Source organism: Solanum lycopersicum, chromosome 7 (assembly GCF_036512215.1).
Source record: "Solanum lycopersicum chromosome 7, SLM_r2.1".
Taxonomy (NCBI): Eukaryota; Viridiplantae; Streptophyta; class Magnoliopsida; order Solanales; family Solanaceae; genus Solanum; species Solanum lycopersicum.
The window spans coordinates 30,950,766-30,966,268 of record NC_090806.1 but is presented as its reverse complement, the minus strand read 5'-3'; the positions used below and the strand labels follow the sequence as shown (position 1 = coordinate 30,966,268).

General features: G+C 34.9%; 1 protein-coding gene across 1 annotated transcript; it reads right to left on the bottom strand.

Annotated features, from left to right (window-relative positions):
* Positions 1–11,806: 11,806 nt before the first annotated feature.
* LOC138337388 (uncharacterized) lies at positions 11,807–13,265 on the bottom strand. Its single transcript, XM_069287297.1, has 4 exons — positions 13,055–13,265; positions 12,571–12,699; positions 11,970–12,154; positions 11,807–11,821 (listed from the first exon to the last, which is right to left on the bottom strand). Exons 1-4 carry the CDS (start codon positions 13,263–13,265, stop codon positions 11,807–11,809), a joined length of 540 nt encoding a protein of 179 aa, XP_069143398.1.
* Positions 13,266–15,503: the final 2,238 nt, after the last annotated feature.

Below are 15,503 nucleotides of genomic sequence, written 5' to 3'. Positions count from 1 at the left end.
GGGGTGGCATTTCCTCATTTTGCACTTGTTCATTTTCCCCATCCTCCCCTTCTCTTATTACTTCCTTAGTCGGTGGAGGAGTCACTGCCCTAGAATCAGATGGGCTAGGCGCTCGTCCTCTTTCCCTAGAGGACGTCCTCCCACGACCTCTACCACGGCCCCTTGCCGCTGTTCTTCCTCGAGGCACAACCCCAGTGGCTGGCTCAGTTGTTTCTTGTCTGGCCGATGTTGGTGTCGGCGTAGTCATTGCTCTAGTTCTAACCATCTGCGAAAGAGAGTGAAGATGGTCAGACACCAATTCGTATCGCCTAGATACCAATTGGACTCAAGTAGTAGCACGAAAGAAAGAATGAAAGAGTGAAATTTTCCTAAAGTCTTATAGCCTCCTAAGGAAAAGTAAAGGCGTCCCCCTACCGTTTCTTAAGATTCTACTAGACCTGCTCTTGTGTGATGAGACCAACGAACCTAATGCTCTGATACCAAGTTTGTCACGACCCAAAATGGGCCGCGACTGGCACCAACACTTACCCTCCTATGTGAGAGAACCAACCAATCTAAACCTTAACATTTCAATGTAATATCAACATAAAGTAATGCGAAAGACTTAAACTCATTAATAAAATCAATAACTATTATTATTCCCAAAATCTGGAAGTCATCATCACAAGAACATCTATAATCAAATTACTAAACTAAGAGTATTCTAAGAAGCTAAAAATACATAAGAAGCTAGTCCATGCCGGAAGTTCAAGGCATCAAGACATGAAGAAGAAGATCCAGTCCAAGCTAGAAGCATTAGCTCACCCTGAATTTCCGATGTATTAAGATTGGCTTGAATTACTGTTGAGTCGAAGATGACGGCACGTTTGCTGCACTCCACAAATAAACAAGAAGAAAACAATAAAAGTAGGGGTCAGTACAAAACACGGGTACTGAGTAGATATCATTGGCCAACTCAAAATAGAAAACAGTATGTATTAAGCATGATGCATTTACAGTTATATAACCCTTGGTTACAACACCAAGCACATCAATGAGGACTCACACATCCTCATCATACTCATTTGGGAATTCAGTTCAATAGATTGAATATATTAACATATTTCAAGATTCATTATCATTATTCCCCTCGTGTCGGCACGTGACACTCCGCTCCTCAATATACTATCCTGGTGTCGGAACATGACACTCCGATCCTCATTCTATCCTGGTATCGGAACGTGGCACCCGATCCATATTCTATCTTGGTACCGGAACGTGGCACCCGATCCATATACTATCCTGGTCTCGGAACGTGACACTCTGATCCTCATATACTATCTTGGTACCAAAACGTGGAACCCGATCCATATACTATCCTGGTGTCGGAACGTGGCACCCGATCCATATACTATCCTGGTGTCGGAACGTGACACTCCGATCCTCATATACTATCCTGGTACCGGAACGTGGCACCCGATCCATATTCTATCCTAGTGTCAGAACGTGAGACCCGATCCATATACTATCCTGGTGTCGAAAAGTGACACCCGATCCATATTCTATCCTAGTACCGGAACGTGGCACCCGATCCCCTAATCTCAGTACTTTCATTCATCAAGCCTTCTTTTATACCAAGGCATCTTCATTAACAGAGTAGATTAGGGTTTCTTTTCAAGATTTGGGATTCAATAGCTTCATCATGCGTATTTATTCATAAATACATAATCACATCATTCATGCAAGCAAACAATTAAGCATATAGAAGGGTTTACAATACTACTAACACATATCATTCGCTATTAAGAGTTTACTACGAATAGCATGAAAACCATAACCTACCTCCACCGAAGAATTGCGATCAACAAGCTAATCCTCAAAGCTTGGTGCTTTCCTCTTCTCTCGATCGGTTCTCCCTCTCCCTTTTTGTTCTTTCTGTTTTCTTATTCAAACCCTCTTTCTTTTACCCTAATTAGTATATAATTAAGAATAAAAGATGGCAATAATACCCCACGAATTAACTTAAGGTTACCTCTTTTAACCCCCAAGAATTTGAGTTATTAATATAAACCCACGAAATATATAATTATAGCAGGAATAGTCCAAAATGCCCCTTTAAAACTTAACTAGAAATCCGACTCCAACTGGGATTATGCAAACTGTGACGAGCCGTCGCGCATGCGACGGTCCGTCCTGCTGTCCGTCGCATAGTTCAAAAACTTAATTTTGGGTGAATGGCCTGTGACGGTCCATCCTGCCACTCCGTTACGAAGTTCAGAGAGTCGATTTTCAGTACCCAATTTCAGATTTTCTAAGTGTTTTGAAATGAGACCCTGCGACGGTCCGCCGTGCCCTTAACGGTCTGTCGCTGGGTCCGTTGCTTCTGCCAGTTTTTCCAGAATTGAAGTCTGTTGCTCAAAATGACTAAACAGGTCGTTACATATACTCACAAGCACCATCGATGGGGCATGAACCCATCGATGGCTCTTCGATCCCTTTGTGGTTAGATAGTTGTTTTTGATAGTTTTTAGAGTCAGTTGTTGGGTCCTACACAAGGACCCTTAGGTTTGTCCATTCGGAGTAGTTACTTGATTTTTTGACCCTAAAAGACATTAATGTATATCCTTAGAATTTTTAAAAATCTGGACCTTCATATGACTCTTCAAACCCCGTATAAAACCCAAAGGTACACTAGTTCACATTTACTAGTCTCTGTACGTCGTGGTCGTTCTTTGCCGTTTAGGCTTTAATACATCCAAATAAAGTAAATTACATTAATTTAGGTCTAGAATTATCATTATTCACTACATAAGTATCTATTCTAGTTCATATAACTTCTGGGGTGTTACATTAGGTTCTAGATTATGGTAAAGGTTTTGATCTTAGGGCTTTTTTGGGTTTAGGGTCTTAGGTTAAGGATTTTATCCATGCTTTTGGGTTAAAGGGAATTTATTTTTATTTTTTAGGTTTTTTAGAGTTTTATAGGTTTAGGGTTTTAGGGCATTTGTTGTTTTTAGGGGTTTTAAGGTTTAAGTGTTTCTTAGGATTTAGGGTTTAGAGATTTTTGTGTTTTTTATTTTCATTTTTAGGGTTTAAGAATTTATAGGATATGGGATTTAGAAATTAGGGTCTGTAGGGATTCTAAATTGATTTAAGGGTTTTTTTAGGATTTATAGGATTTTTGGTTTCTTAACATATACGGTTTATGGTTTTTTAGGGTTTTAGGTCTTACATTTTGGGTTTTAGGTTAGGGTTTAGAATTAAGGCTATGAGTTTTTTTGGTTTAGAATTTGTGTTTATCAAGGTTTTTAGGATTTAGGCCTTTGGATTTTTTACGTAAAAGGATTAGGATTTTATAGGTTTAGAGTGTATGGCTTCGGTTTTTTTTTCTTTTTTAGGGTTAAGCATATAAAATTTTGGGGTTTATAGGGTTTATAGATAAGAGAATTTTTAGGTTTGGGGGTTGTTGTATTTTGTAAGATTTTTAAGTATTTAGTGTTTTTTAAGAGTTTTAAGGATCAACGGTTTTAGGTTATGGTTTAGGGTTTGGGGCTTTTTATGGTTTAGATCTTAGGGTTTTAAAGGTTTAGGATTTATTTTGGGTGGGGGATTACGGTTTTTATGAATTATCTGTTTCTTAAAGTCTTAGAGATTTGGGATTTTTTTGGGTTTTTCTGTTTTTGGGTTTAAAGATTTTTCGGATTTAAATTTTTGAGATTAGTTTTGTTAGTGTTTGAATTATTTTTTAGTGTTTCTTAATGATTAGGCTTTCATAAGGTTTTAGATTTAGAATTTTGGGTTTGAGGTTAGATTTTAGAGTTAAGGTTTTTTTTGAGTTTAGGGTCTTAAGTTATGGGTTTTATTTAGGTTTTTATTAGGTCTAGAGGTTTTGCTTTTTATGTTAAGGGTTTTTAGGATTTTGAGCTTAGAGTATTTACGTTTAGCGGTTTTGGGTTTTTTTTCGGGTTAAGTATTGTTTCTTAGTGTTTATGTTTTATTTTGTTTATTTTCGGTTTAAGGTTTCTTAAAGTATTATGTTTTCTTAGGGTTTCAATATATATGATTTAAGGGATTATAGATTTTATATCTTAGAGTTTTTATTAAAGATTTGGGGTTTTGAATTTCTTTTTTAGACTTTTTAGTGTTAAGTGATTCTTAACGATCTCTTGGATTTAGGGTTTAGGACTTAAGGCTTTTTGTTTATTTAGGTTAGTGTTTATGGAGTTTCATGATTTACTGTTTGAAGCTTAGGATTTTGTTAGAGTTGAAAATCATTTTAAGGATTTATTTTAGGATTTATTGGATTTACAGTTTCTTATGGTTTAGGATTTCTGAGGTTTTACTTTTTAGGACCAAGCATTTTAGGTTAGGGTTTAAAGTTTAGTGATTTTTAGGTTTTATAAGGGTTTTTAATGGTTATGTGTTTCTTAGGGGTTTCTAGTGTTAAGGGATTATGTTTTTTTATTGTGTTTATTTTAGGGTTTCTAAAAATTTAGGGTTTATAGTTTCTTATGGTTTTAGGTTTAGTAGAGTTTTAGAGTAGAGTGTAGGTCTTAAGGGTTTTTAGGAAAAGGGATTTAGGTTTGGGTACCGAGTTTAGGGCTTAGGGTTTTTTAGGTTAAGATCTTTTTTATTTTATAGGTATATTTTTTAAAAACTTAATGTTTTCTTTTATTTTTAGAATTTAGCGATTTTGGGTTTTTAGGATAAGGACTTTCCAAATTTATAGGTATACGGTTAAGTGATTAGCGTTTTTTGTGTATTGTTTTTAGGGTTTAGCATATACATTTTGGGGTTTTATAAGGTTTAGAGCTGAGAGTGTGTTTAGGTTTACGGGTTTTTTGGTGTTTTATGGGTTTAAGAGTTAAATGTTCCTTATGGTTTTTTAGGGTCTATGGTTTTTACTTATTTTATGGTTTTTGGATTTATATATTATTTTGATTTTGGATAGAAAGCTTCGGTTTTCGTAGGTGTATTAAATGGGTTTTATGATTTATTGAGCTTAGGGTATCATAAGGTTTAGGTATTATGGGTTCTTAGAGTTTTACATTTAGAATTTAGGGTTTTAGATAAGGGTTTAAGATTTAGGGCCAAGTGGTTTTTTATTGCTTAGCCTTTTAGGTTAAGGTATTTATCCAGGTTTTTAGGGGCTTGGGATTTTTGTAAATATGTTTTGATGGTTTAGGGTTTACGAGTTTTTAGGGTTTAAATTAAGATTTATAGGATTTAGAGTTTCTTATGATTTAGGACTTCGAGTTTTAGGTTTGGGTTTAGGGTTTAAGGCTATTGATTTTTATAGGTTAGGATTTTTTCAAGCTTATTAGCGTTTAGGGGTTTGAGTGTTTTAAGTCTAGAATTTTAGGGTTTTGTAGGTTTATGGTTTAAGTTTAGTTTTTTTTTGTTTTTTGGGGTTTAGCATATATGATATAGGGAATTATAGTGCTTAGAGCATTAAGGTTCTATTGGTTTAAGGGTTTTGGATTTATTAGGGTTTTTAAGGGTTAAGTATTTCTTATAGTTTTCTAGGGTTTAAGGTTAATATTTCTATATGTCTTTTAGTTTGTTTGTATATAGATTTTTATGATTTAGAGTTTATATCTTAGGGTTTTGCACGGGTTTAACGGGTCTCATGATTTATATTATGGTTTATGGAATTTAGTGTTTCTCAAGGTTTAGGGTTTCTTTGGATTTTAGGTTTAGAATATAGGTTTTTAGGTTGGGGTTTAGGGTTTAGGGATTGGGGGTGTTTAGGTATAGATTTTATGTTAAGGGTTTTATCTAGGTTTCAGGATTTAGGGCTTTGTATTTATAAGTCACGACTGGTTGTGTTTTTAGTTTTTGGGATATAAGATTTAGTGCTTGATAGGGTTTACATCATAGAGATTTTTGGGTTTTTATATATTTTAGGGGTTTTCTAGGATTAAGTGTGTCTTTGGGATTGTGGTTTGGGGCTTTAGTTTTTTTTTTTGTGATTTTAAGGTTTAGAATTTACAAATTTTTATGATTTTCGGTTTGAAACATTAGGTTTCATACGGGCTTCAAATGATGTTTTGGGTTGATTTTAATATTTAGGGTTTCTTATGCTTTAGGATTTTAGGCATAGAATTTAGGATTTTAGGTTAGAGTTTAGGGTTTAGGGTAAGGGATTTAGGGTTATATATGTTTATAGTTTGGGGATTAGGTTTTTTTTAGGGATAAGCATGTAAGATTAGTGATTTCATAGGGTGTAAAGCTTAAAATTTTAGGAATTTTTAATGTTTAATTTTTAGATGTTAGGGTTTTGTAAGGGATTTAAATGGGAATTAGGGTTATTTAGTTTTTATAGAATTTAGTCTTTCTTATGGTTTAGGGTTTAGTCTTTCTTAGGGATTAAGGTTTAGGATTTAGAGTTTTATGTTAACGATTAGTGTTTAAGGTTTTAGGGTTTTATAATGTTTGGGGTTTTATGTTAAGTGTTTAATTTTTGTTTATAGGGTTAAGGTCTTTGGCTTTTTTAAGTTAATGTTTTTTAGAATTTTATAGGTTAGGGTTTAGTGATTAAAGTTTTTTTGTGTGTTTTAAGCGTTTTTCATTTACTATTTAGGGCCTCATAAATTTTATTGCTTAGAGATTTTTAGATATATGAACTTTTGGAGTTTTTATTGGTGTGAAGAGTTAAATATTTCTTACGGTTTTATTGCGCTTAGGGTTTAGGCTTTTGGATTTTTTTTGTATTTTTAGGCGTAGGGTTTAAATATTATTAGTATTGTAGGTTTAATTGAGGGTTTAAAGAATTTAGGATTTCCTAGGAATTTGGGTTTAGGATTTATAGTTCTAGGTTACGGTTAAAGGTTTAAAGCATAGGTTTTTTTTTTGGGTTTACGGTCTTAGTTTAAGGGTTCCTTACAAGTTTTTTGGGGTAAAGGAAATTTTTTTCTTTTGTTAAGGGTTCGTAAAGTCTTATAGGGTTAGGGTTTTGCGGGATTTTTGTGTTTTAGGGTTTTTAAGGGTTAATTGTTTTTTAGGATTTAGGTCTTAGTTTTTTTTGTGTTTTGTTAGATTTAGGGTTTATGGAGTTTTACAATTTAGGGTTTATAGAATAGGGTTTTGCAGGGGGTTTAATTGGGTATTAAGGTTTATTTTAGGATTTATAGGATTTAACGTTTCTTACCGTATACGGTTTAGGGTCTCTTAGGGTTTTAGCTCTAACATTTTTAATTTTAGGTTAGGGTTTAGGGATTTGGGATATGTTGTTTTAGGGTGTAGGATTAAAGGTTTTATCTATGTTTTTAGGGTTTAGAGCTTTGGAATTTTTAGGTTAAGGGTTTTGGGATTTTATAGGTTTGGAGTCTATGGCTTGGGTGTTTTGTTTGCGTTTTTTAGGGTTTTGTATACACAATTTAGGGTCTCAATTTAGGGGCTTATAATGTTTATAACTTTGAGTTTTATTAGGTTAAGTGGTTTTTGTTATTTTGTAAGATTTTTACGTGTTAAGTGTCTCTTAAGGGTTTTTAGGGATCAAGGCATTAGGTTAGGGTTTGGGGATTTGTAGGGTTTAGAGATTAGATTATTATAAGGTTTAAGTTTTTTTTGGGGGGTAGGGGGGATGGTCTAATGTTTTTAAGAGTTATGTGCTTCTTTAACGCTTAGGCTGGGATTTTTGGGGGGTTTGGGTTTAGGTTTTACAAATTTTAGGATTTAGGGTTTGGTATCACCACTGGAATCTAGACCCCAGACGAGACCGGTGTTGTTAACCTCTCAGATGTCGCAGACAAGCCTACATGCATTATTCATACCTCACCTAGATTAATTTTGGCAGAAAATTTGAAACATTTTGATCTTTAACAGACTTTCTATATATACTTAAGATTTCACAATCGTTCCTGATCAACTATCTAAAATTGAAGAGAAAAGCAACTGCAAGAAATAATTTATTAAGTTTTAATAGTATAATGGCCAAAATGGAACCAATACAAAGTCTGAACAAAAACACGAAAGAAACGCTAGTGGAACATGCCCCACTAGCTCAACTCTAAAACTACGCTCGAATGTAATACAGTAGGATCCTCGAATGTATGAGGCCTACCAAAATCTGGATGAACGCTGACATTCGGATAGCTACAACAATGAACCTGTAGCTATATCACCACCTATGGCTGCACCTAAAATAGTATAGATGTATAGGGTTACTACACACTTGTACTAAGTATGGGTATATGCAAGCACACACCAAGGACATGCATGAGAAAGAACAACTCTTTCCTAAAGACATTATTTTTGGAAGTCAAGTCAGTAGACTTGCAAAATTGAGATTAGAAAAGTTAGTGAACATTCCTAATTGAGTTAGGAAGCTCATGACATTATAGTAACATGCATAATTATAAATATCGTATTTCACAACACACAGAATATATTCATATAGCACATATCATAGCAAATTACCTATAACACATAGCTTATTTCATATCATTCATTCATATACCATGAGACCTTGGAATCATGGACTTGACATTAAGACTTTCCAAAATGATGGCTCAATGCATGGGACCTCAACTAGGGAGTATTCATTATCAAAAACTAAGTCTGCATCATTTATTCATACATACTTTATTTCATGTAACTTAGAGGCCAGTGTGAACACCAGCTATACCTAGGGTATAGTTTAAGACTATCATCGATTTTGTTGTGCAATAATCAGAAATAACCTCATGTCATTACCTGGGTCTAGATCACCTCTTGATTATCCTATCCTAACACCTTTAGTATCAATCATTTCATTATGTGCTTCATTTGAGGCTGGCCTCATTCATTCTTTGGGAACATTAACTTTAACCAACATAGATCATATGAGCATCATGAAATCCAGTGTCTCCCACAATGAAAATAGGTGGTATCACTGTCAAAAGTGACCCAAAAACATGTTAGCGTACATGGGATTTTAACCCTGCCATATCACTATATTGGCATGATAGGTTCAAACACAAGGAGATGTATGGAGACCCATACCCGGCAAGCCGCACTGTCTCATCTCATGAGAGTTAGGTGAACCTTCGCTCTTTGCGAAAATAGGCATCCCCCCTTATAGCTAGCCTATCGATTCTCAATATAAAGTTCAATTACATTCAACTCATATGTCATGGAAGATGGCTTCTAGTATTAAGACAGCATAGCTCATAAGATGATTTCTCATCTCATCATTAGAAATAAGTGTGTTAAGCTCAATACTTTCATTAGAGTATTCATAGAGACTGGTGTCTTCATTATCTTACACTCTCATTGGTGAGTACATATTTGTAACATTTACTTAGGCTTATTTTAGATTACTCTCATCATATACATTAGCCTCATATCATTTTGTCACGACCATTCTTCATTATTAGCACCTTTGCTTTTCATAGTTACTCACCTCTTACTATGTAAATGTTCATTTAATTATTTCATAGCTCATCTCATCATATGCCAATGCAGTAGGCCACTTAGTGTATCTTACACTCATACATACCCTCCTAGGGTTCATCATTTCATTACACACATCTTAGGTTCACTTATTTTTGAACGTATGTTATACTTATGTGTAAATGCATACAAGCCATGCGGCTTCATTCATAGTTCGCTAAGTGATTCTTACTTACCTAAGATTTTTAGTACAAGACTTATGTATCGTGTATATATGCCAATATCATTACTTTTGATCAAAGTATATGGAATTATTCTTGGATATTTTATTCATGCATGAGTTATGTATCAACACAGAAGTTTGAGCAAGGGAACCCAAATCTTGAATCACTTGGATATTATTTATATTTTTTTATTGATTTTATTTCTAGTATTCTTTACATTAGATTTCTAAATTAAATCTCAACATTTACATTGAATGATTAATATTTTACTTTAATTTTACTCTTAGTTAATCGAAGGGTTGGGGGTTCGAACCCCCACAGTCCCTTTTTAATTATTGTTAGTCTCTTGTTGCCCATTCTTGCCTAAACAAAGAGCTTGTGGGTTCAAACCCCCATAGTCTCTTTGATTTCTCCTTTAATTCTCACTGGGATAGGGAGTTTGTGGGTTCAAACCCCCACAGCCTCCTTATTTTTGTCATTTCATTTTGCTGATGCTTGGGACATTGTGGGTTCGAATCCCACTTCTCCCATTTATTTGATTAATTACTTTTCTCTTCATTCACCTCCAGTTAGCGAGTTCGAATCTCCTTAGCACCATTTCCCTTTCATTATTTTGCGAAATCATTAGCTAGGATCTAATCCCCTTTGTCCCATTTCCCTTTTCTTTTTCGATAAAGCAGTGGCTAGGATCAAATCCTCTTAGCCCCATTTCCCTTCTTTTCACGAAAGCAGTAACTAGGATCGAATCCCACTAGATCCATTAGGTTTTTTTAATTTCTTTTGTCACCTTCTTTAGGATTTCAGGTCTTGGGTTCAATTACCATTGACCTCACATATTTAATTTTACTTTCAAAACCCACAATTTTACATTCTTGAAGAGTACAGAAATCTGGAAAATTTTAGTCATTCTTCAACTTATTTTTAGGCACATTTTTTATGAGTTTAGTTGGCTAAAAGATGGTCATTTCAATCCACTATATTTAATTTCAATGAAAATCACATGGTATACACATATCACACATAAAATACACAAGAATTTCATGTCTTATACGACTCCAAAGAATGGGTAAGACACTGCCAACGTGCTCACACACACCAACCTTTTCGGTCATACTTTGAATATCATCTTCGTAATTTCCCCCACATCAACATGTTCACATTTAATATAAACACATTATTCATTGCTAGATCTAGCAGCACAACATACCCATCGTACAAATTTAATTGGGAGCTAGGCACAAGGACATAAAAAAAGGGAACAACCTTAGTTTCGGAATGAATGTTTTGAATCGTAAGGGACCTCTTGGTAAACGGACCAAGAGAGAAAAAACCCATAACTTTTGATGTTGTTCAAGTGAGTAGCTGCTTAACAGAAACTTCTCCAAAGCACGCCCAAATTCTCCTCAACATACACGCCACTCGACGAACAACCTCCCTTTGACTTGACATTTTTATTACCTTGTTTTTCTTAAAACTTTTCGTGTATTTTTTAAGTGTGAAGAACAATTTTTATTAAGATGTTCTTGAGCTTTCTTTTTAGTCAGAGAGTGAGAGAAATAGGGTTGAGAGACGTGGAAGAGAGTTGAGAAACGTTAGGGAGAGAGTTATTAGGATTAGGAGACTAAATTCAAGACTTAGTCAAAATAGGATTTAATTAATCTAATACAAAATCTAATTAATTTTAATTAATAGGTGAAAGGACCATTTTATCGTTAATGAATAGATTATAATTGATGATTAAATAATCAATCCATTGCTCGTAGAGGGGCTCGAACCCGACTGGCACCCCATTAGCGATATGGGTCACTCCGGTGGCCCCAATATGAATTGCTCCTTTAATTAAATTAATTAATTAATTTATTAATTCCCCAGGATAATTACAATATTACCCTTTGCCTGGAAAATACCATTTTACCCCTGAACCCTCAAAAAAAAATTTCTTTTAAGTCCGGTAAAGACTCTTTCAATTTAATTGACTTGGTGGTTGGTTCAAACTTTCCAATTAACTCACCAATTTAGTTGACTTGATGGTGGTTAGGATTCTGAGGTCTTGCTCTACGCGTATAAACTGTGTGAACCTTGGTTTAATCGCAAGCATTCTTGACACCCTAAGTCTTTATCCTATTCATTTTTAGGGTTGTCACATTATTCTCCGCCCCCAGGAACATTTCTTCCTGAATGACACTACCACTTCACATCGTATTGCCAATCAGATCATAATAAAATCACTATGCACAATCAACCTATAGCAACAAAATACGGAGAGATAAGGAAACATAGGCTTAAGAGTAGGAAATCTAACCTCAAGAGCTGAAAAGATGAGGGTAGTGGGATCTTATCGGCCTCAACCTCCAAAGTAACACCCTTAGAAAGATGATTTCTCCACAATACCTTCACTGTGGTTATCTCCTTGTTCCTCAGCCGTTTCACATGTCTGTCTAAGATCTCAACATGTACCTCCTCATAATACAAGTCTTCACCAACCCCCAAACCTTCAATAGGTAGGATTGATGATGGATCACCTAGGCAATTCTTTAACATAGAGACATGAAAGACTGGATGAACAGAAGCTAGATCTGCATGCAATGCAAACTCATAGAACACCTCATCGACACGTTGTAGGATTTCATATGAACCAACATACCTCGGGCTCAGTTTCCCTTATCTACAAAATTTAATCAGCCCTTTGATATGTGATATCTTCAAGTAAACCTTGTCACCAACATCAAACTCTAAGTGCCGTTTTATGTTATCAACACATGACTTTTGCCGACTATAAGGAGTCACCAACATGTCCCTAATCACTATAACCTTCTCTAAGGCCATATAAATGATCTCTGGACCCCAAACAGACGACTCTCCAACCTCGGACGACCTAACTGGAGATCTACACCTGTTAGCGTATAATGCCTCGAATGGTGAATCCCAATGCTAGAGTGATATCTATTATTATACGAGAACTCTAGCAAAGGAAGATGGTCATCACAATTACCTCTGAATTCAATCACACATGCTCTCAACATGTCATCTAATGTCTGAATGGTGCGCTCTGCCTTCCCATCTGTCGAAGGATTAAAGGCATTGCTAAGATTCACCTGCGTTGCCCAGATCTTCTGGAAAGCTCTCAAGAAATATGAAGTAAACTGAGATCTTTATATCAGAAATAATAGACAAGGGAATCCCATGCCATCTCCCAATATCATTAATGTAGAGTCTCTCATAATCCTTGGCTCTTTAAGTAGACTTCACAGCGATAAATTGGGCAGACTTACTCAATCTGTCCACAATAACCCATATGGAGTCATGGTCCCTCCTAGTCCTCGTAAGAAAAACCACGAAGTCCAAATTAATGGCCTCCCACTTCCAAGTCGGAACCTCAATAATCTGAGTTAGACCACCAGGCTTAAGATGCTCTGCCTTAACCTGCTTGCAATTAGGACACTTGGCTACATACTATGCAATGTCCTTCTTTATACCATCCCACCAATAAATCTTCTTAAGATCATGATGCATCTTGGTGGAACCTGGATGTATGGAATATCTGGAGCCGTGGGCCTCTGCAATAATCTTGGTCCGCAAATCATCCACATCTGGAACACAAAGCATGTCTCGATACCTAAGTATGCCATCACTTCCCAAAGCGAAAGACTCATTCATCTTCATTAGTATTGAATCCTTCAGCTCCATTAATACAGTGTCTAGGATGAAGGTGTGTTTTATTTATGAGGAAAGCTCCTCTATTTATACACAAAATTTGCAAACTTTTGGCCAAAAGTGGCCGATACATACTTTACACATGGCCTCTCTTTATTCGGCCGACACAAGAAAACAAAATACTTACTATTACTACTTTATATAATTGGCCGACAAACTTTTTACATGATTGGCCGACATACTGATTTGTTTTCCATAGTTATTTAGTTAACTAGCTCTGATACCAATGGAGATGGAAGCGTAAAGAGAGTATTCAGAAAGATGAGAGACCAATGGAGATGGAAGCGTAAAGAGAGTATTCAGAAAGATGAGAGATGTAAGGATGAAGGTGTGTTTTATTTATGAGGAAAGCTCCTCTATTTATACACAAAATTTACAAACTTTTGGCCAAAAGTGGCCGACACATACTTTACACATGGCCTCTCTTTATTCGGCCGACACAAGAAAACAAAATACTTACTATTACTACTTTATATAATTGGCCGCCAAACATTTTACATGATTGGCCGACAAACTATTTACTTTACGACTTTTATACAATTTGGCTTTTTATAGCTGACGCAACACGACAAAAATAAAATTATTTCTTTCTACATATGGCTGATATTCAGCCGACACAGAATTTTAATAAAATACAAAATAAAATACAAATACTTTTTTTTTCTTTTAGATGTACTCATCCTTGATGAGGTGGCTCTTGTCAAAGTATTTGGTACGCTTGAAGTGCTTAATCTTTCTTTTACTATCTCTAAATCTTCTTCTATATCAATTTCTTTATAGCTATAGTCATTATTGTCTATTACAGTAATTATTTTTTCAAAAGGATTTTCTATTTTTATTTTGTTAATTTTATTTTTTGCAGTTATTTTATGCTTTGTTGTTAGTATATATAAATTTTTACATCTTGCTGTAAATAATTTGCTTCCTGGTGCTAGTTCTATTCCAGACATTTTCCAATATAGAACTAATGATCTATCTATGTTTTTATCTGTTAATGATACTGTATAATTAGCACTTATTGTAAATTTAAATTTTTGATATATCAAGTTTCCTTTTACTGCACTAATTACGCTTTTTTCTATAGGGTGTACAATTCTATCATCTGCTAAATATATTTCTATAGGTGTATCTATTCCTTCTCTAAAGCAGGCTTTTATTAATATTTCTGTTCCTCCTATGCCATATACCTGTTCTTGTAGATCATCTTTCATAGTTGATTTATTTCGGAAGAATTATAGACCAGATATTGCAAAATTATTGGACAAAAATACCCCGACCATATATGTTCAAAATGTCAAGGAGAAGATAATGTCATACCAGACGTACAAATCGAATAAGTAAAAAAAAATTAGATTTAAGTGTTGAAAAAGTATTAGAAATACCTATTTTAAGAAATTTGTTTAAAAGACAAAAAGAAGAATACTATGTAGTTAGCCAAAAAGAACATATCATAGATTGCAAATACACAAGAGGAAAAGCATATATACCTATAATAAATAAAAGAATGATAAACAAAGAAATACAAGATATAAAAGCTAAATCACCAATAAAATATGTACATTTAGGAGGAACAGAAATATTAATAAAAGCCTGCCTTAGAGAAGGAATAGATACACCTATAGAAATATATTTAGCAGATGATAGAATTGTACACCCTATAGAAAAAAGCGTAATTAGTGCAGTAAAAGGAAACTTGATATATCAAAAATTTAAATTTACAATAAGTGCTAATTATACAGTATCATTAACAGATAAAAACAGTCTGTGTACATCTTTCACCTGCACCTTCTTCTAATTCTCAACGTGGGCTGTCCTTCTTATTCTTATCCTACTCAAAGAATCAGCTACAACATAGCCTTACCTCGATTGTATTGCACATTCTTGTCATAATCCTTCAACAACTCCAACCATCTCCGCTGACGTAGATTCAACTCCCCCTATGTGAACACATATTGGAGACTCTTCTTGTCTGTGAACACATCCACATGCACTCCATAAAAATAGTGCCTCCATAGCTACAGTGCATACGCCACAGCAGCCAACACTAGGTCATGAGTGGGATCATTCTTCTCATAAACCTTGAGCTGTCTGGAAGCATAGGCTATTACCTTGCCAGCCTGCATAAGAAGACAACCCACACCAACCCTAGATGCATCAAAATAAACCGTGTAGATTTCACCACACTTAGGCAATGTAGGCATCGAGGCTGAA